Consider the following 21569-nt stretch of genomic DNA (forward strand, 5'->3'; position numbering starts at 1 on the left):
CAAACACAGTTGCTCAAGCATCAAGATGTATTGTTACAATATGTCTACCAGGTATCATTACTAAACCAAGAGTTCTTGCTTCTGTGTGGTCCTCTGATAGAAATTCTGAACATGATCCTAAAATCACATTGGCATCACGATCAGTACATAAGAATGCACCTATTAAAACACGGCCATCTGTCATTTTTATTCTTAAATTTCGATTTAGCCATCCACGCAATTTCTGCTTTGCTGGAGATTCCTCTGTATTAACCGTATTTACAGCCTATTACAATTACATGAGTAAACTTATGCTAATCTAAAATGCTCTGTTATAATTCAAATTATATATTTGTACAAATATATTTTTATATAAATATTTTATAAATATTTACGTTTTAACTATATTTTTATTATATTATGATTTATTTTTTATTTATATCAAACAATATTAAATATTGTATATAAAATACATATATAAATTATATATAAATAATATATAAATTACAATATAATTTTTTGAATTAAAAAATATAATGAAATTATAAAAGTGTAAAATCACACTATTGAAATAAAATTTCAAATATAGTTAAAAGGTTAAATATTTTTCTATTGAACACGCACTTAACCTCTTACATAAAGTGTATTTTCCAATAATACTATGAAAATATTTTCAATAAGAATAATACTAAAATATTATATAAAATATATAATGTTATAAAATTACCTCTCCATTTTCATGAATATAATCATCTTTTATATTGGACACGTTGTGTCCTTCTTTCATGTCTGTTTTGTTGATGTTTAAATATCGTTTTAAATAAAAAAAATATTAATTTAATTTATCACTATATGCACTTTATGAAATTGTTCTTAACTGTTCTTAAAATATATATTTTTGTAAATTTCATAAAAGTACATTTACAATTTAAATTAATCTGAGGATAATTTTTTCGCAATGTAAACAGTTCACTTTAAATTAATACCACAGACGAAATGTAGAATAGATTTCTTATGTAATGCTTTTTTTTATCACAGAAATTAAGGAATCATTTATAATTTTTAGTCATCTTTACTTTATATATATAAAATTTTGTATATTATAAATGAAACCAAACTTCAACTGATATAATTTTTAGCATCTGAATATTTATATATAAACTATACAAACATATTACATATATATATATCTATATTAATTTTATACATATAAAAATATATATATAAAAATATATATAAAATATTTATAATATTTTCATATATATTTTTGTAATTTTATATATTACATATATTTTTAGTTTCTTTTTTCTTTTTCTAAAAAATTCTAAAAAATATATATAGATTTGTATATAAATTTATTTATGATATTTCTCAAACAAATATTTTTAAACATAAAATTGCGGCTATTTCTTCTTTTTCTTGTTATTAATGGAATACATTAATATATTATATTAATAAAAAATGTAATGTATTATAATTTTACAGATAGACTTTAAAACTTCAATTTGTTAATAGAAATATTGAATGTGCAAAGAATTCAGAATATTATAGACAAAGAAAACAATATATAATAGATATAGAATAAAAATTAGAATATCATTTGTAAAATGCTGCAAATGAAATTAAGTTTTTTTTAAAGAAGTTTTTTCTAAAGAATTAAAATTTAATCATATAAATTTTATTATTATTATATGATTTATGTATTTATTATTATATGACTTTTTAAAAATTTAATAATTTATATTCAAATATATATAAATCAATTCATCAAAATCCTTATATAATAATTGGCAAATGATTTAAATCAATATATAATTTTTTTGATATATTCATTTTTTCTTTCTTATGTTTTTTTTATTTTTTCTTTAATTCTCATTTATTTTTTTATTTTTTTTTCTTGTTCATTTTTTAGCTTCTATTTTTTGTAGTTTTTGGAAATGTTAATCATTTAATTATTGAAATAAATAATGAAAGTTTTCAATTTTATGTTATTTTGTTTTAAATAAGGTAAAATAAGATTATTTTTGATGAAGATATTGTCATTAGACTATATTGATATTCAAGGTATAATGATTTATCATATTGATTTCATATATTGATTTTCAAGGTATAATGTATTTTAATTTTAGATTTTTAATATTAAGATCTAGACTAACATATTTTAAAATCTCATTATTAGATAATATTGGAAAATGGATACAAATATTTTTATTTATATTTAGTTTTTATTTTAGTTTTTTATTTTGTTAATTTTTTGTTTTAAATTCTTTCATCAATTTAATTTTATGTTTCAGTTTTTTTAATTTGAATTATTTTTATATTAAATTAATTATAATAATTTATTCTTATTATATAATTTTTAATTGGAATATTTTTATAAAACGCATTTCAATATACGATAAATATGTTAAAATAAACTTTTTGTTATAATATATAAAAATTTACAATTATAATACAATATATAATATTTCAATTTTCGCGCGGTTGAAATGAATAAAAAACTGTATCGTTCTATCCAATCAGAAAGTTGCTAAGATTTAACAGCGAGACGAATCAACGTGCACATCATACTACGCACATCATCAGTTTACAGTTGAAAGTTATAGTGACAGGTAGCATTTTGTTACATTTTACTGAAAGATACGTAATTACATAAAATTTTTATTAATTAATTTTATTAATAGAATATTGTATTACGATTATTAAATTTAATTATATATTAATAAATTTAATTTGTTCTAATAATATGTATTTGTTTAATCATTATCGAAATTAAATGTCTTTGCAACATATTATTGTTTTGATTGGAACTTCGAAAGTAATATTCGAGTTTGATAGTTTTTGTACACATTATAATAATTAAAAAATAATCGATTTTTATGCAAATATCATAAGATTTTATTTATTTTAATAGAAAAATGATTATTATATTTTTTATTTATAAACATGTAGAAGTTAAATCATTATAATCAATTCATACATATATATTTTCATATATATATTTTTCCTAAATGTATCTGTCCATAAGTTTAATTCATATATTATTTCTATATTTATTTTTATTTTATTTTATAGGATTCTAGGGCTGAAAATATTTCTTATAATTCAACATTTTTTCAAATTGATGATTTATATTCGTGTTACATTTCACATGTTTTGATTTGTTATATTCAAAAAAATATTAAGTGTAAATAATTTGAATATTCTTCTTTCTATTTTGTAATTCGATATATCGAAATCGTTATACAAGATAATATTCGATTATTAAAAATCATGGTATCTTATTTTGCTTCAAACTAGGCTATTGTGTAATATTTATTTTTTTATTTTTTTATTTTTTTATGTTGTTATTTTATTAACATACTTTTGTTCGATCATTTATTAAATATTATTTTGATAATTTTTTAAATAATAATTTTTTTTTGTTTATTTATCTATTATTATATTATTTATTTGACTATTAGAGTTCATCATTAATTTACATTATGAGCTTTTAAAAAAATGAGATTTGAATTAGATTATTGGTTTATTTTAATATATTCATATTTATATATTTATCTTGAAGATTTAATTTTTTGTTTAACGCAAATAAATAGTTAATTTTATAAAATTACTATAAACAAAAAAAAGGATATTCAATATATATGTTATGATCATAGTTTATGTTTTATAGAGAAAGGATAAAATAATTTGAAAAATAGAAAGTGAATTTTCGAATTTTCGAATTTTATTATTATTTATCATCATTTTTTTTAATTTTGCAGTCATCATCGCGAAATAGATTTGAAACGAACATTGTGCTTAAAATCTATATAGACAAACATTATAATCATTGTCATCGATCATGTGCATTTAATTTCTTAGCAATTTTTTTTATTTGTAATTAGTGAATCTCAATTCCATTAATACTGCAACAATAAATTACTAATTTAATTTGAGTTAATGTTGTATAAAATGCTATGTGATGCTACAGTATTGTATTAAAATATAAAAAATATTGTGATTGTTTTCAGCTATTTTAATTATGAATTAGTTTATTCTTTATGTTATTTTTTTAAAGAAATAATATGAATTAGCCGCGATTATATTTTTCATTTAGAAATTTTATTAACATTCTTGTTTTAATTCTTAAAATTATGAAATATATAAGCGTTGTTTACTTTATGCTTTTTGAATAATTTAATTTTATGCTAGACATGATAACATGATAAATATAAAAAACTTTTTTGAATAATAATTAATATTTTAAAACATATATCATAAAGTTCCATAGAAAGTCTATTCTGTTTTATATCTGTGATATATTTGTAATTATAAGATAAGGTAGAGTAAAAATTGAGAATCAACATCATGTTTTGAATAATTTTGCAGAGATGGTGCTAACAGTTAATTCTTATTCTATCTTTATCCTTTTTCTACTATTTCTCCTTGTTTATGTTAGTTTATCTACTCTCTAGAGATGGCGCTGATTTCCTAATTTTTATCCTATTTCTGTCTTTCTCCTATTTGATTTCTTTGTCTATTCGTGATCATGGTGCGTGATCACAGACAAAGTACGAGGTATCAATTGAATATACTTTCATTATTTCTCTTTCAAAATTGTAATGTATCTTAATTTTTAATGCAAAAAATATAGATATCATATTTTAATATAAATATTAATATTAATATATTTCTAAGACGACGATTTCATAAAACATTATATATGCAAGTTTCTTTACGAATGATATTCTTCGACGATAAGATTTAAACAAATAATTATATATAATTTTATATTGAAATTCACTTTTAATTTCAATCATTGCAATTTTATGCTTAATAGCGAATTTTTTTATTTAATAAGCGAATTTTATATTTATATAATTTATATAATTTAATAGCGAACCATGTAAATATAATTATACTATTCTATTAAACAAATTTAATTTTTTATTTAATATATTCTTATTTAATTAATATTGATGCATATCCATTCAGGTACATATTTGAGTTAAAATTTTATTATATCAAAATCGAGTAAGTATCTATGTTTAATTTTATAATCATCATTTAATATCAAATTTATTTGTTTAATGTAATTTTGTTTTATTAAGTATTACTCCCTATGTTATCCGGAAACACCGTCTATGGCATTTTCATTTAAATGCTTGTACAGGTTATGTGCATCGCTTTAACGAATGGTTAAACGCCCTCTTGATTTCCGTAGTTGGATGAAATATACGAAGCGTTGAGACAATTTGTAATTAATTCCGTCGTTAATTTACAAATACAAAAGTGAGTATAGAATTTTTATTATATCGTAGTTAGTTATTTCATATTTCTTTGATTTTGATAATATTCACGAATTGAAATTTACATAAAAATATTTTCCATTAATTTTTTTTAGAGAATAATCATATCAGCAATGATCTTTAACATTGAAATCACTTTGAAACGTATCGCATGATATTTCATTAAACGAATATAATAATACTCTTAATTTATTTTTGAAAAGAAAAGAAAAAAAAAGAGACAAAATTGTCATGTGTCAAGATTTTCAAAATATTCATGATTGTTTGATAGTGAATTCACTCGACAAATTCTTTTTATGTGTAAATATTTATTTCGCGAATTTTATGTGCCACGTATTCGTCGAATGGAAATGATCCGTGATATAAAGTTATAGGAAAAAAAAAAAAAGAAAAAAAAAATGGCGATGGTCCAACTGCTCTGGCCGGTCCAGATTTTAATCTTCACCTGGGGAACGAGAAAAAGCAAGAATGTTGTAATCTTGATTCAAACATCTGTGAGAAAAGACCACGAGAAGGGGCTTAGGAATTTTTTCAACATTGAGAGAACTTAACACAGACTTCTCTTCTTATATGAAGAAATAATTGTTTGTTTAATTATCTGAATTTGTTCTTGTACGATATAAATTATTTTCTCAATATTTTTAGTTATTTAGTTCCATAATTCCTAGAAATTTATTTATATTTTAAAAATTTTATTATATTTTATCTTTAATTATTTATGTATAATCTCTTGCTCATTCCACATTATTTATTATGATAAAAAACAAGTAAGTATTCTATATAATTTCGAATGAGCATTGAAAATTTCAATTAAACTATATTCGTAAGCAAAACTTAAATGTTATGTCTGTTATTTTCAGAGAATTAACTTCAATGACTGCTGATCCTCCGGTAGAATTAATTAAACTGAAAATTAACTTGATTTATTGGGAAATGAGGAGGGGAAGGAGATTATTAATTAGCATCAGCACGTGCAATTAAACTTTGATTAATAAGGTGCCATAGGGATTTGCTCTGAATATTAAACGTTTATCAATACGATCATAAAATTAGAAATCATACCGATTACTCACTTAACAAGATTTTAAATTTTTCATGAAACTCAACTGATACTCGAATATTTTTTATATCGAATCAATAGAATTCTTCCCTTTTCTTTGAATGTAATTCCCAGAAACATCTAAATCAATATCGATAGGAAAAATGGGAAGGAAATGTTTATTCATCGAGTTCCCTTTAATAATGAAAATTAAATTGAAATTAATTTCATTCTCGAATGCCAATAATTCGGAGGAAAATAGGGAGGACGAGGCCAATGGAAATTATCGTAGCTGCTTTTATCGAGGTCCATTGTTACCTAAATATAGCTGTAGCTATTTTGAAACCGCGTTGCAGAGTCGGGGCGTAACGCTGATTTCGTTCATTACTGGGTCCGGGGTGGCTTTGGGCTGTCTTTCATGCGGTTCCAATGATAATTCAATTATGCCCGCCATTTACACGCATCGCCCGGAATGGATCGCGAGAGAATGAATATCGTACACTCGGCTCTGGTAACACCGGACTCCAGAAACCCACCACACGTGCTATACTTACTCTAATGGATAACGAATGCGTGTCTCGTAAAAATTTGCTTCGGGGATCGTTTAAGTCGATTCAGCGGCTAGATTTATATAACGGGTGTTCGCTAAATATAGTTAAACATCGTTTTTCACGAACATTGTCACATCGTTTTTTAATCGGGACTGTAAAAAATTCGATCATAGAGAAAAAAATAAAAGAAATTTTATTTTTATAATCGCGAGTTTGGAATTTCGTGTCGAAATTCTTTGAACGTTATTGGAATGTTACACAGATAATCATCAGGTTCTTTCATTCGCAATGTTTCTTTTTATCTTTTTATTTTTTAGGAAAGGGAATTTGAGGAATCTTGAGAAAAATAAGAATTGATAATTGATGGTTAACTACTTAATCAGTCGCAATAAGATACTAAAATCTATCGACGAAATGGCTCATCGAAATCGGAAAAGAAGTTTCGAAATGATTGTATGGAGAAATTGCGCGAATGTCAACAGGCAAAACTCGATGGTAAATTAGAAAGTGGCGAGGCGCGATCGTGTCCCCTAAGGCAGGGCGTCGGATAGGCGGTCCCAAACACAAAGTTAAACGCTCTCCCGACACCTTGTTGGTCGTCCTCTTTTATTCAGACACACACTACCTTTTCGAACGTAATTATTCTTAGCAAGTGGAGAGATGTATCGATGAAGTAATTACTTTTTCCCCTTTTTCCCTTTAATTAACGTTTTTTTTTACTTCATACATGGTTATATACGATATACATATATATTTTCACATACCTAGGTACTCTGATCTGATGATTATTTCCTCGATTTCGAACCATCGAATCTTCATTCTTTTCACCCGTACGATATTATATATCCGGTAATCGGTCGTGGATTTATCGAATCTCAAGGTAATGGTTCACGGGCTCTATTTGAAACTCTATTTGACGAATGAAGGCAATTAATAATCGGCGGCAACGTGTGATCTTATGGGATTCGCATCGTTAACGTTATTTGTTACGCGTTGCAACGTTGTACGCGAAGGGTAGGCGGTCACTCGAGCAGACGGGGGAGGGGAGAGGGGTAGAAGAGAAAGCGTCGCGTGGATTTTTCCCGTGGAACGATCGAGAGATCGGCGTGGATATAGTCGCGATGATCGATCGTGGTCGGTGAATCGAGCGAAACTCGTTTAACTTGTCAATCCTGTGTGTACCCGTTTCCCTTAACCCGTGACCGTGCGTATTTATCGTCGGATTAATGTCCGGAGTGTTGGACATCCCGAGAAAGATGAATTTCTGCTCTCTGATTTTTACCATTCGCGTTAAGATTCTCTTCTTCCATGTCTTCTCTCTCTCTTTCTCTCTCTCTCTCTCTCTTACTCCTCTCCCTTTTTTTTTTTTTTTTATTTTCCTCTCGACGAAGAATTTCGTTTATCTGATGGAGGTAATGTTACGACGTCCGTACATCGATGAATCGTGTACCGTGTTCACCGTTCGCTTCTTCTAACCGGTGTTAGCGTAATTTTCGCGCTCGCGTCGAGGTATTACAGGTAAGCAGGCTTACGATCGCGTCACGCCGATCTTCTTATTTTCTTTCCTTCTTTTTCTTTTTTTATCAGATATCAGAGGGTTGACGAGTGATCGTAAGTTGTGATTCTTCGAGAATCGCGCACGCAGATGCACGAAGAATAACACGATTGAACAGATTTAAAACACGAGTCACGACGATGAATGAGAAAATTCTTGTCTTTTCCCCCGTTCATGCTGCTTTCCTCATCTTTTTTGAATATCTACATTTCGAAGATGATGGATCGAAGGGATGAGAAAACACGTAAGTAAGGAACAATGTAACGATTAAATGCCACAGCACGAGAGAAAACGAGGTGATTATATATATTATAGGTGTACGCGTGATCGGCTATTTTCTTCCGTTTCGGCCGGTGTCGCGTGGGGGTTAATTGGCAGTCGGAGAAAAGGGTTTCATTAGAGAGAGCCGTGATGCATCGTCGCGCGACAGAAGCGAGGCGAACGCGACGATACGCGTTGCCTATGGGCATCCAAGTCGAAGAGGAAGAATACGGGGGAGCTGAGACGGGGAGCACACGGAAGGCAAAAAGGCATGGTACGAGAGGGAGGAGAAAGATCGAGGGGACAAGATTAAACGTGGGACAAAGACGGAAATTGAGGCGTAAGGCTTGCCCGGTAGCGATGGATTCGATTCGTCCCGAGGACGTAGAATCACCGAGTTCAAACCTATAAAGAAGGACGTACACTGCATTTCATAAAATTTATCGATGTAAGATCATTCATCGCTCGCTGGAAGAAACAAGTGTACACCTCCTCTTGCACGATTATTTATTCAATCGATAATTTGTAATATTATCGATTCGACAAGTTAGTTACGAAGTTGCAAGTTATATTTAATTTATTTCTTTTACAATTTTTATTGATTTTGATACGAAATACTCGAACGAGTTGTAAAATTCCGCCGACGGGACATTATCGTTAATATCATTATAGCGCAAGAAAGTTAGGACATCTTCTTCCCAAACACCTGTTCATATGTAATTTTTCACGTATAAAAAAAATCGAACGAATCTGAAGTGAGGGGGAAGAAAAAAACGGTGTAACGAGATTTAACGCGTTTCCCCGTTCCAGTTGCGTGACTCGGCCATCTTCTTTCTCTTGGAAAATCGTAGCGCGGCCGAAGAGCAGGATCGCGAAGGGCGTACCTTTGCCTCCTACGAATTTCTCGAATTCATTAAGATTATTAAGTCCTCTTGGAAGGCCTGTTGGGCGTTGGAACTCGAGTAGGAGGCAAGGTGGATCGCGGACAGAAAAGACATGGAAGAGAGGGAGCAGGAAGAGACAAGAGGTTCGGAGGAGGACGACCGTGTCTCTTCGGGTAGACAAAAGAGGAAAGGAGAGAGAATCGGAATGGAAGTGGAAGGAGTACGCGGTGACTGGCAGCCTCTGGCTCCGATGTCTCGTTTACCATAATACAAGGCCTTCGGTGAGGGGCAGCGCGGACTGGAGGATGCACAGGGACCCTCCTCGAAACGGTAGCAATGTATCAGAGGACCGTGAAAACCCCGTCGTGGACGGCCGCGGATCCCGTCCACTCAAAGGACGCGCTGCGTGGAACACACGTGATATCCTGTCGTCGCTTCTGTCTCCTCTATCGGTGTGCCGCGGACTCTGTTACGAAGTCGTACCTGTTGTGCTTTTACACGACGTGGAAAGAACGATCGCGAGAATCTGCTGGAAATTGTGCATGGTGGATGTAGGATACGATACAGGGAGGAGGATGGACAGGTAGGAGGAACCAGAGACTAGGATGGATGTGGAGGATTTGGCGAGGCGGGGAAGAAGCGTATCGTTAAAGAGGTTGGACGATTTATTGGCTTGTCTTCGATCGAAGGTCATTAAGGCAATCGTTCAGTTAGATTACGGATTTAATCGTGAAGAAAGTATTTAGGAAATTTCGGATTGGTTGGTTACTCCATTTAATTTTTCTAACGCGCGAATTCGAATCGAGGCGATGATGGGGGAGGAAGGGGCGAGAATTCGATAAACGCGATGGACGAAACGATACGCGGTTCGCATGGAAGAGTGAAGAAAAGCGAGGGGAGAGGAGCAAGGTCGTCGTGGTTGTCGTCGTCGACGAGCGTATCTGCAAATTAAGCGAGTGCACGCCGCTTGCCAACTGCTCCTTCCCAGACGTCGAAAAGTCGAGGAAATCTTGGAATATCTCGTTCGTTACACGTGATTTCTCCGGTCTACCCTTCGTCTCTCTCGTCCACCGAATGTCCCGGATGCTTAACAATTACACGGGAATGCGACTCGTGGCCGTCCCGAAGTTTCTCTTGCGAGTTCTTTACGAGCCCGCCTATTTTTCGTTCCCGCGCAAATTTTTCCAATCATCCTTTTTCATTCCTTCCATCAAATCGAAACTTAATCTTATCGATATCGGTATCGACATAATTTTTCGCGTTATATAAATGTCACAACGCACGAGGAAAAAAAAAACAAAAGAAAGAACGAGAGGAAGGATATAAAGAAGAGGAGGATACGCAGTTTGACGGACCTCGTCCTCCCTTTCCACCAGAAGAAGGACGCTCTCCTCGAGGATCTTACTCCTTCCTCCCTCTTCTTCCTCCCTCTCTCTTTCCTCTTCCCTCTTCCTCCGTCCCTCCTACTCCGTCTACTTCTCTTTCGGCCGCTCTGCTCGCTCCGTCCCTTACCATTTCGAGGCCGCTGTCTTCGTTTCTCTTCGCTCGACCGCGCGATCCGCACACGCCACTTCTTCTTCAGTGGCCGCTGGTACCACTCTCGGCTAGATCGCGCCAAGCACACCTCCTCTCGTGTTTCCTTCTTCTTCTTCTTCTTATCCACCACCACCACCGCAACAACAACAACAACCATCACCACCCGGCGGCATCGCCAGCATCATCGTTTCACCACCGCTCGCCGCCGGTCAACACCAAGTCCACTTCCTTTCCTATTCTTCTTCCAATTCGATCAAGCGAACGCGCACGCGGTTTGTTGCACGACTCCCTTCCGGAACTTACGCGGGATTCACTTCTTCTCTCGACTCCGCCGTCTGAAGATACGTGAAGAGCTGTGAAGAGTTGTGAAATTTATATCGAAAAAAAGTGTGTCGTGTGCTTGTTCGAGCGGGAGGATGATTACGATGTTCGAGGATGACTCGAGGATTCCGTTCAAATTGATAGTGGATTAGCGTTCCGAAGATCTACGTATCTACGAAGTTCGAGCGTTGCTCGAAAGCGTGGCTAACGATAGTTAATCTAGAAAGATGGAGAGATTGGTGGAACGAGTGGCAGGAAAGTGGAGTGATTCGAGATGACAGCAACGGTCCTCGTTCGCACGTGGTACCTTGACACCTGACGACGAGAATCAGAGAACCGTCAGGGAATCAGGAACTCGAGGAGGCACGTGGATCTGGTCCAATTCATTAACGGGCGTATCCAACTTTTCCACGAGGAAAAATATTTTATCTCGGCAATCCTCGCACCGATTTAATTAACGAAACTAATTGCTACTATCCGGAGAAGACGCAGACCTGTTCGAGATTATGATCTCGCACCTCTTTTCCTCGTGAATCGATATTTTTTTTAAAGGATTAGTTGGAAATAAATAACCGGTGTTGGAGAGGATTAGCACGTGGTCGCGTCGTTGGAGGTTTGCTTCCTGTTCCTTTTTTTTTTTTTTTTTTTTTTTCAAAGGAGGCCGCGTTTGTCAACGTGCGATCGGACCTAGAGAGAACACGTGTTAAATTAATGCAATTTCTTTCGCGACTGCCACCATCTTCGATTTGTCACACAGGTGCTTTTCTCACTCGCCGACGCCGTGATGGATTAACGGTCTGGAACCGGTGAAAAAGGGTAAGAGGAAGGTGGTCTTACGAGAAAGGAGGCTCCCGCGCGATCTTCCACGCTTTGTTTTTAACAAACAATGGGGGAGGACGATTAAACCAAGGTTTAAACGTTCGCTGGAATAGCTCGAGATTCGCCGGTGTTTGTCTTTTTTTGTAACGAGAAAGAAGAATTGGGAATTGGATGTTCGAAGGTATCGGTGATTTCGACGCCCGCAAGCGAGGTGATCTTCGGGACTGAGTGGTGTCTCGTTGAGTTGAACGCTCAAATAGGGTGAGTTTAAAATTTTGTTACAATTTTTTTTATCGATCATTAGGAATATCATTATAGAAAATTTAATTTTGTGTTTTTTTTAACGATACGGAAATTTCATAATTTTTCACGGTGGATTTCTCTTATTGTTTTTTTTAGTTTAATTTATTTTACGCGGCTCTATGAGCGAAATTCACAGGAAAGGAGTGGAAGGAGTTAGAAAGGTAAAAATGGTTTTCTTCTCGAAAGAGGAGGCGAGGATTACTCGGTGCGCTCCTTCGATTTGCATTGAACACAACTGTTTAACGATTTGATCGGTGCTTTAATTCGAGAATTATACGTTTAATCGTAGATAGTATTCGATGTATAGGCTATACTACGGTGTCTTCGGGCTCGAGTAAATATTCATTAGGTAGCCGCGTATCGCCGCCTTTCGACCGATCTTCCATTTGCATATCACAATCAACGTCATATCATTGTTGACACTGAGTCTCTGGCCTTCTCCGTGAGGATCAGTCTACCGCGCGAATCCCGTTCTCCGTTCCGTCCTTCCTCTTCCTCCCCCCTCGATCCAACTGCCCGTATGTAGGAGTATCCTTTAAATACTTACAAACGTATCTCGTCTCGAGATATAAGCGTCTTAAGCGTCGAGCGACTTTTTCTCAGAGAGAGAGAGAGGAAAAAAAAAAAAAAAAGAAAAAAGAAGAGAAAAAAAAAATGTCCTCCAGACATGGCAGATTTTCATCGGATAATTAATTTTCTGATTCTTCCTCGCCGCGCGTTGAAACGTTCGAAAATTATATCGAATCGAGCGAATAAATGGATCGGTCCAATTTGATTCTAACTCACGCACAATTCTAACTCAACGCAGAAACGATCGTCTCGAATCTAATAACTCGAAACTCGAAATCGCATTGCTATGCCGCCGGTGGCTTCTTGTTCTCGCGTTTAACAACGCATCCGCATCGAATCCGCATCGAAATTTCTCCCTACCCTCTCCCCTACCCCTCAGCTTCGCCACTCACTTTCTAAACGAATTAATCTTCCCTACTCGACAAGTTTAGCATTTTCAATCGCGCCACCCCCTCTCTACCAATCGCTTTTCGAATCCTCCCCCCGAATTCGAAAATTTCTATCAACTACGGCAAATTGAATTATTCCCAGTGTACTCCATCTCGTTCGTTGAGGTATTAACGTTAATTTCGAATTTGTAAAACAATCTGGAACGTTATTATCGTTTGTTGACACGCTTCAACACGTATATTTGCCGATCGAAATAACGACAAACGGGGGAAATCGACGCGAGGCGCGGTCTAATTAATAGACGAAACGATAACGGAAATTACTGGTTGTCAATAATCGAGCCGGGACGTCGAAAAGCCGGAATAATTATTCTGCTCCGCCGCGCACTCCACCTTTTCCTCTGGCGCACGTTCATCGAACTCCTAAACAAAGCTATATATATATATATATATATATATATATATAGACGAAACGGAATCGCGCGCGCGCCTTCTTCAATCGGTCGAGGACTTACCTTTCGAGCTCTTAACGTGTTCCAACTTTTTTCCTCCACCCTCGGGTCTCCTTCTTTTTTCCTCGGTCGATTAAGCGATCAATCAGAGAGCAACGGATCGCGATCAATTAGCCGACGTCGAGTACCTTCTTCGCGTGGCTCTCCTCGGGTATCGTGGAATAAGGTTCGATTAATTATCGCTGGATTTTCCTTCTTTCCAACTCGTGAAAGAACTGGAAAAAGAGAGAGAGAGAGGGAGAGAGAGGGAGATGAAGAAGGATGGGCAGAGGAAATCGACAGTTTCTCGAGGAACGAGAGAAATATTCGAGACCACCACCGCGCCTTCTCGATTTCCAGTTCATTTGAATCCCTTCCGTGTCGCTGCGTTTTTCCATCCTCGATATCTACCCAAACCTCTACCCTCCTCCCTTATTCTTTTCTTCTTCTACTTTCGCCTCTCCTGCTTCCCCCTCTATATTCGATCGAATTCCGTCGCGATCGACGGCGTAACGACGCTGCGTAGGAGGAAATTAAGGGGCATCGAAGGGATAAGGTCGAAACGTGACGTTATTGGTTTACGAGAAATGTAAGTGGAAATCGAGCCACCCCCGCGAAGGGGTGGTTTCTTGTTCCGTCGAGGATATTGGCTGCCCTCGACACCGTGACTTCTCGCCGGATTTCTCTAAGAAAGCTAAGAAGAATTCTCCGTCTCTTTTTTTTTTTTCACGATATCAGATGATTTTGTTCGAGTTTCATAATCACCTTCCTCCCCCCCCTTAAGATCCTCAAGATTGGTTCGAAGGTATTTTCGTATCCACTTTGGTCAGAATCACACCCCTCGAATCGCTTCCTCTTTCCTTCATCGATGACAACGTGTCGTTTCATTATTTCGTTTCACTTCAACGAGGATTTCTCTATGTATTTTCCTATTCCTATATTGATGAAAGAGCAACGCAGGATACAGCTCATCCCAGAAATAACAATCCTATCCCCGGCCGGGTAATTCAACGCCATGGTTTCTAAGAACGGTATCGTGAGATTCCTTAAGTGGTTCAGGCTGTGCGCAAGTTTAATCGGAAATCTTCCCGTCCGTCTCTGATTAATTCGAGGATAGGAAACATCCCGTAAAAAAACCATGCTAGCGTTTATCGGGTTCTTCAGCCCCATCGGGAACCTGGCTATATAGTCCCGAAGAAAGAGTTAATGCACGATGGGGATAAAATAAAAAAGAAGGAAGAAAACACGAACACGATCGATAATATTAGATAATTGAACGAATATAATTTACTTTTTAAAAAATCTTAAACATTTTAAGTATTTTCGTATATATATATATATATATATATATATATATATATATATATTATGCGTTCGTTCGTTAATAATACCGAGTAAAAAATCAATTATTTCCAAAGATATTTTCCTATTTTACTATTTGATCAAAAATTCTATGGAATAAGCTATAAGATAGGAATATCGGCGATACCGCGAAAATTAATCCTCGTTAACACGCGTACGAAAGTTTTCATCCCGTTACACCGTGTTATTGATTGAACGAGCCACGTCCATCAATGAGAGGCCGTAATAGTCCTGGACCCGTCCTATCTTTACGTATCATCTCGGTTACACTCTTGAAGGCTAAACGTAGTCTCCAAGTAGTACGAAACTAGATACCCGGCGGCGTTCACGGGAGGAGAAAGGAGGCGTTTAAGAAAAGATAAGACCTCATGACCGTGAAACCCGGTACAGATTGTCGGTGAACGGTCACGAAACGTCCACGTCCTCCTCCTCCTCCTCCTCGTCGTCGTCGTCGAGGGGGGAAACGAATCGATGCAAGCGCAACGTGGAGGAGGGAAGAGGAGAGAATAGTACTACCGTGACTGCTACTACTACTATCTTTAATAGAATCGTGTAATTCGTCGATTGGCGCAAAAACGAGCCGATACCCATGCGGGGGCAAAAACTTGCGCAACAACCGCTACTCTTCCTCTTCGTTACGTGTTTCCTACCCTTCCTTTCCTCCACCCTTTGTTTTTCTCCCGGGCCGCGAGTTCACCGCGTTCTAACGATATTTATGTAGTTGACGATTAATCGCGGAGAGAATTAATCGCAGGAGTCGATGGTTGGATACGTTTCTTCTAACGGGAACTCTCGTCTTGTTTCAATAAACAACGTCCAATTCACGATTCCATTTCTCCGACGTTTTCACCGACGCTTCGTTCAAACTATTCGAAACGATTATTTGTCATACAACGTAAACGCGGAACAACGAGAAGATCAACAGGAAGGAATGTTTCTTTCGTAAAGGAGGATCGTATTCCTAGCACGTGCGAGAACCGCGAAGCGAAACGTTGGACGACGCGTTGAACGTGTGTTCGTTAGGGAACGGGTTCGGTCGCTTTGATGAGTTTTATCGCGTCGAGGGAACATTAAAGGTCGGGGGGGGGAGGGGGGGGAGGAGGGACGAGCCGTTGAGCCGTTGCCTCGAGTCGAGCAATCGAGCGGCGATATAACCGCGAAAACGGTTCCTCTTTGAGCGCGATATTTCTGCGCGACCAAGGTTGCGGCAAAAAGCGGGACACGTCGACACGTCCCTAATCCTTTCATGGAAACAGACCGCGTGGAGACGATGTGGCAAAAAGTCGGCCCATTCTGGTGTCACCTTTGCTCGCGTAATAAACGCGTTCCGCATCCCAACGAATCGCCCCTTTCCTCTTGGGGCAGCAAGAGATTTGCATCGAGAATCTCGATCGTTAACCAACATCTCCGCCACTTTTCTCCGCCGGTTTCGCGTAAAGAAGCTGCACGCTCGCGTCGTCGATAATAACGGTAATTGGTCCCGCGGGAATCAACGTGTCATCTTTCTTCGAAATCTTTCGATACTTTTGCAAGGGGAGACAACGAGTTTTATTTAACAAGCGAGAGACATATATATATTCTGTTTAATACGAGCGAGAATTGGAGCGAATAACGCTAGGATAGAATCGATAGAACTCTCGATGGATCCTCTCGAGCCGAAACGATTCTTTCCTTTTGAATGAAACGCGTATCAAGAATTCATCGAATATCCGTTCAAATTATCAGGATATCGGTCGATATCGATACCTCGACCGGGTATAATTATACGAAATTCGACAGTGGAGGAAGATTTTTCAAAATTTTCTCTCTTTTTTTCTCTCTCGACAAAGCTCGAACGAATTGGTAATTAGACGAGCTCTTGGATCCGAAATTCGACAGTGGAGGAAGATTTTTCAAAATTTTCTCTCTTTTTTTCTCTCTCGACAAAGCTCGAACGAGTTGGTAATTAGACGAGTTCTTGGATCCATTTGGATGGAGAGTGTATCAGTTCTCGTTATAGCTCGAAATAGCTCGAGCCTTGGAGACGGATCACCGAAAGACGCTTAACTTCTTTCCAATTAAACGTTTTCACAGTGCGGCCAGGAATCTCGGTTCCGCGTGTACCGGCTAATTAGAATCCCTTTCCGGCTGATCTTTAATTCATGACTTATATTCAACCGCGCCAACCACGGAGCGCGCGAAGGATATCGGTTTTCCACCGGTCTTCGACGTTCGACCACGTTCGAGTTGCAACCGTCCTTACACGCGCCTCACACGCATTTTTCGCCGGAACTCATTTACCCCCGATTTTACCCCCCGTAACGCCTGTCATTTGAATTTCTAATCCGTCACAATTAACGCGCGATGCTCGTCCCCGTCGAACCGATGGAATCCCATTCGTTCGAACCGATTTACGATCGGTTTCTTCTTTCCTCCGTATTCCAGAGACCAGTTCCGCGCGTAGATCTTCGCTCGTCGTTCCCAAAGATCGATTTGCGCGATTTGATTTTTGCATCGTTTCGATCTTGTCGTGCGTTATTTTAAACGTCGATGAATAAAGTGGCAGAGAGGAAATTTCGAAGGTTTATCCGAAGGTTTCGAGGCTTTAAACTCTTCTTCGCGATCGATCTTTGGATTTTTATCAATATCGAAGCGATGAAAAGAAAAGAAAGAAAGAAAGCTTTTTGAGAAATTTTGAAGATTCGCTTCGATACAGATCTTAGATATATCACGTGCATCATTTTGTTCGTTATATTTCTATAAATATCGTCGAGTTTTGAAACAATCTATAGTGTAAAATCGTCATCGGCGACGATTTCGAATTCGTTTTAAAATGATCGCCGAGTAGGAAAGCGGCTTTTAAGGGGATCAAACACCGACGCCGAGGCGAAACTTAAGATATTTTCTCTAAGAGGAAGCGAGGCTGGCTTTTTGCGAACATTACCAGGTCTCCCGTGGGACTGCGCGAATCCTATGGTTTTCACGCGCGACGCGTTTGAAACTTGTTATCGTTCCTCGCTTCGATCTTCCAGTCGGAGAATTTTAATCGTTCCCTTTTCTCTCTTCCATCCTCGCGATGGAAAACCATCGCCCTTGCTTCCCTCCCTCTCCCGTGGAACGTAACGGGACCCGAGTTCACGCGACGTCGCAGATTCACACGATTTTTCCATCGACCGAACCGACAACAATCCAACCACGACAGGATACGTACTGCTAATGTAGTTCTTCCTGCGTTTGCAAATCGTCGGTGGATCGTCACGCAGCAACGATGTAGCTCCCTCACTCATGAATCATCGTCGTTTGAAATTCACGGTGCTCCTTGTTAATCATCGTTATCGTACCCTCGAGTTATCTCGAATCTTTGCCGTCGTCTCCTTCACGAGATATCGATCCGAAATCCTCTTCTTCCCATGCTAATTCGTATTTCGAACGTTTCATCTTTCTCGAATAATCATAATCGTTGTTTTCGCAATTACAACGATTTAACACCAAGCGTACTTTGTTAGGTATTGATATTTTAATAATGGGAGTCGAAAGAATAATCTGTCGCGTCATTTGTTTCCATCGTTACATTGCTGAGGTCCTCACTTGTCGCCTTTCACACGAACAATCTTCGAATCTTTGCCGAGTAAAATTTCTGCCTCGTCCAAATTGTCCCGACCAATCTCGGCTTTGTAAAATAAAATACTTCAAAGTTTCACTACGTTCTAAATTCCTTTTAATAATAAAAGTATAATATATAGTATAATATAAAATATAATAGTATAGTATAATATATAATATAAAGTAATATAAAACCATTTTTATATTACTTTTATAACAATTCAATAGTGGAATATCTTTCCAAATACCTACGAAGATTCGTAAGTAATCAAGTAAAAATCATATAGATGACGCGGGAGTGAACGTGTTAATAATCGCGGTTAATTTTGTATTTACGAGTGAATACGAAATTGGCGAGTAAAAATTCTGCTTTGTCCAAATTATCCCAATCTCAGCTTTGTAAAATAAAATACTTCAAAGTTCCACTACGTTCTAAATAATTTCTTTTAATAAACCATTCTTATATTACTTTTATAACAATTCAATAGTGGAATACCTTTCCAAATACGTACCAAGATCCTTCGTAAGTAATCAAATAAAAATTATATGGATGACGCGGGAGTGAACGTGTTAATAATCGCGGTTAATTTTGTATTTACGAGCGAGTGCGGAATTGGCGAGTGAAAAATAAAGACGGCTCGTTTCTCATCCACGGGGGACACCCGGTACACGCGCTAAAGAAATTACTTCCGCGTCTGAGGGGAGTGCGGAATACGGGTTGTCTCGCGGCCGGATTCCCGTCCGATAGCCTCGCCCGGGGAATACGTAATCGGGGCGACGGGATTAATTTTGACGAGGCGCTGCCATATCTTGACGAGCATTAAGCGAGGAGGGAGGGGGCGCGTTGAAGGATGGCCGGGGTGATCGCTCGCCGCCTAATGAAAGGTTTCCGCGAAATTGAGCAATCTGAGAAAGTAAACGCTCGTTTTAGACGGTTACGGTAATTCGGAGACACGGGAAGGATTTATGGAGTTCGGCCGGGAGGAGTCCAGGCTTGGAATGGATATTATGCCTCGTTACCTTCCCCCACGGCTTAACGCCGTGGTTATTCGAAATTCCGATTCGAATTGAATTGATTCCGTGTCTCGATCTCGTGGAATTTCGTCATTTGCACTTTTCAATTTTCAATCTTTTCATCTCGTAAGCGTAATTTATAACGGTTTTCTTCCACGTTGTATGCAATTGGGATGATATTAGGAGGGATTACTCGTTGAAATTACTCGTCTTGGTTTCCAAGTTCAGATACGTAGTAGTCGAAATTACAATTTAAATTTGAAACGAGTTTCGAGTTCATTGGACGAGATAGGAGGGATTTTACGGATACGACGATAAGAAGAAATAAAATTTTTTGTTCATGATTCGATAATTTAAAATCTCACCCGGTATAATGGCGATCGGCGCAACAATATGTATATAATGGGATGCGGCATAGCTATCCCCGTTGCTTTTCTACTTTGTTACCGGTCGCTTCTTTATTCGGTATAAGGCATGCTCTCGCAGAAGGAACGACGAGAGATTCACGGCAGATTACGCTTGTAGGGGAATGCGTGCAAGTCGTGGAGCCCCCGTGCAACTCCCGCGATCGGGACACCCGTTACATTCTAAATACTTGTAAGCACGCCCTATTACCTGGCCGAGTTTAAACGGTATTACAATACAATAGCCACGGCCACCCCTTTCTATGTTAACCTTGTCCTTTCGTGCCTCATAGACCGGCACAGGCGTTCGCATCGCGACACGATGCAGGGTGTCCTTATTCTCCCCCCTCCCCCCTACGAATCTTTCAACTTACCTGTGAATCGAAACCGGTTACATGTATACATCGACGAGTATCGAAATAACGTTAACGAGGATAATGGTAGGATTGAAAGAAAAAAAAAAAAAAGAAAAGAAAATTAAACTCGAAACGCGAAACTCGCGAGATATGTTAATTCGCGTATCGACGCGTCTGGCTCGTTCGAGCGCCGATTCACGACCTATTGGAATTCGGTGTTCTCCCTACCATCCGTCGATTTGCATGCCCTATAATATAAATACCCGAATTACACGAACGATAATCGTAACCGACCGCGTTTCGTATTCGTTAGGATTTTTCCCCATCGTTTCGACTCGGGATTAAATCGGTTTCCTCGAAGGGAGGGAGAAGGGGGGGCTTATCAGCGTGGGAGTTGAAGAGTCGGCAGGCGAGCCGAGGGCAACGAACGAAACGGAGGGGAACGAGTCCGGTGCATATGCAAATGTCCGGTTGCCGAAAACGGACAAATCATTGGCCCCGGCCCACCCCCTCGGCCCCGCACGGGGTACGGGGGTACACGGTGATAATTACTACAATCGCTCGGCGCGGTAATTCTGGTGTCTCGTAATTGTCGGCGTTACATCGCCGTGTCTCGAATGCAAATGCAGTTAAGGATCTAAGATGGTAGATTAGCGAGTACGGAACGGGGGGACGGGGGAGGGTTGCACGTGCACCACGCACTCGTGTGTGTACACACGCAGCCGTGGGGGTTGTCGGTTTTAAAGCCGCGCGTTTCTCCTCTGCGAGGAAGGGGGATGGGGGATGTGTAAAATGTGGCCGGAGACGGGGTCAGAATTGAAATTTACGCCCGACTCGTTAACTCTGGCTATTGGTGGTGCAC

At 37.5% G+C, this 21569-nt stretch overlaps 2 protein-coding genes across 3 annotated transcripts in view; one reads left to right on the top strand and one right to left on the bottom strand.

Annotated features, from left to right (window-relative positions):
- Nucleotides 1-9: 9 nt before the first annotated feature.
- Nucleotides 10-1034, bottom strand: LOC122711891 (N-alpha-acetyltransferase 38-B, NatC auxiliary subunit). Its single transcript, XM_043931058.1, has 2 exons — nucleotides 707-1034; nucleotides 10-265 (listed from the first exon to the last, which is right to left on the bottom strand). The coding sequence occupies exons 1-2, from the start codon at nucleotides 764-766 to the stop codon at nucleotides 14-16; spliced, it is 312 nt and encodes a 103-aa protein (XP_043786993.1). The 5' UTR covers nucleotides 767-1034; the 3' UTR covers nucleotides 10-13.
- An 11050-nt stretch (nucleotides 1035-12084) lies between these two features.
- LOC122712029 (unconventional myosin-IXb) overlaps nucleotides 12085-21569 on the top strand; it is a 79761-nt gene continuing 70276 nt past the window's right edge. For both annotated transcript variants that reach the window (XM_043931306.1, XM_043931308.1), the window contains exon 1: nucleotides 12085-12497. The gene's annotated coding sequence lies outside the window, so the exon portion shown is untranslated. The remainder of the gene's footprint in view (nucleotides 12498-21569) is intronic.

The sequence above is a fragment of the Apis laboriosa genome, unplaced genomic scaffold (assembly GCF_014066325.1).
Source record: "Apis laboriosa isolate Shangri-la unplaced genomic scaffold, ASM1406632v1 scaffold18_cov149, whole genome shotgun sequence".
Classification (NCBI taxonomy): domain Eukaryota; kingdom Metazoa; phylum Arthropoda; class Insecta; order Hymenoptera; family Apidae; genus Apis; species Apis laboriosa.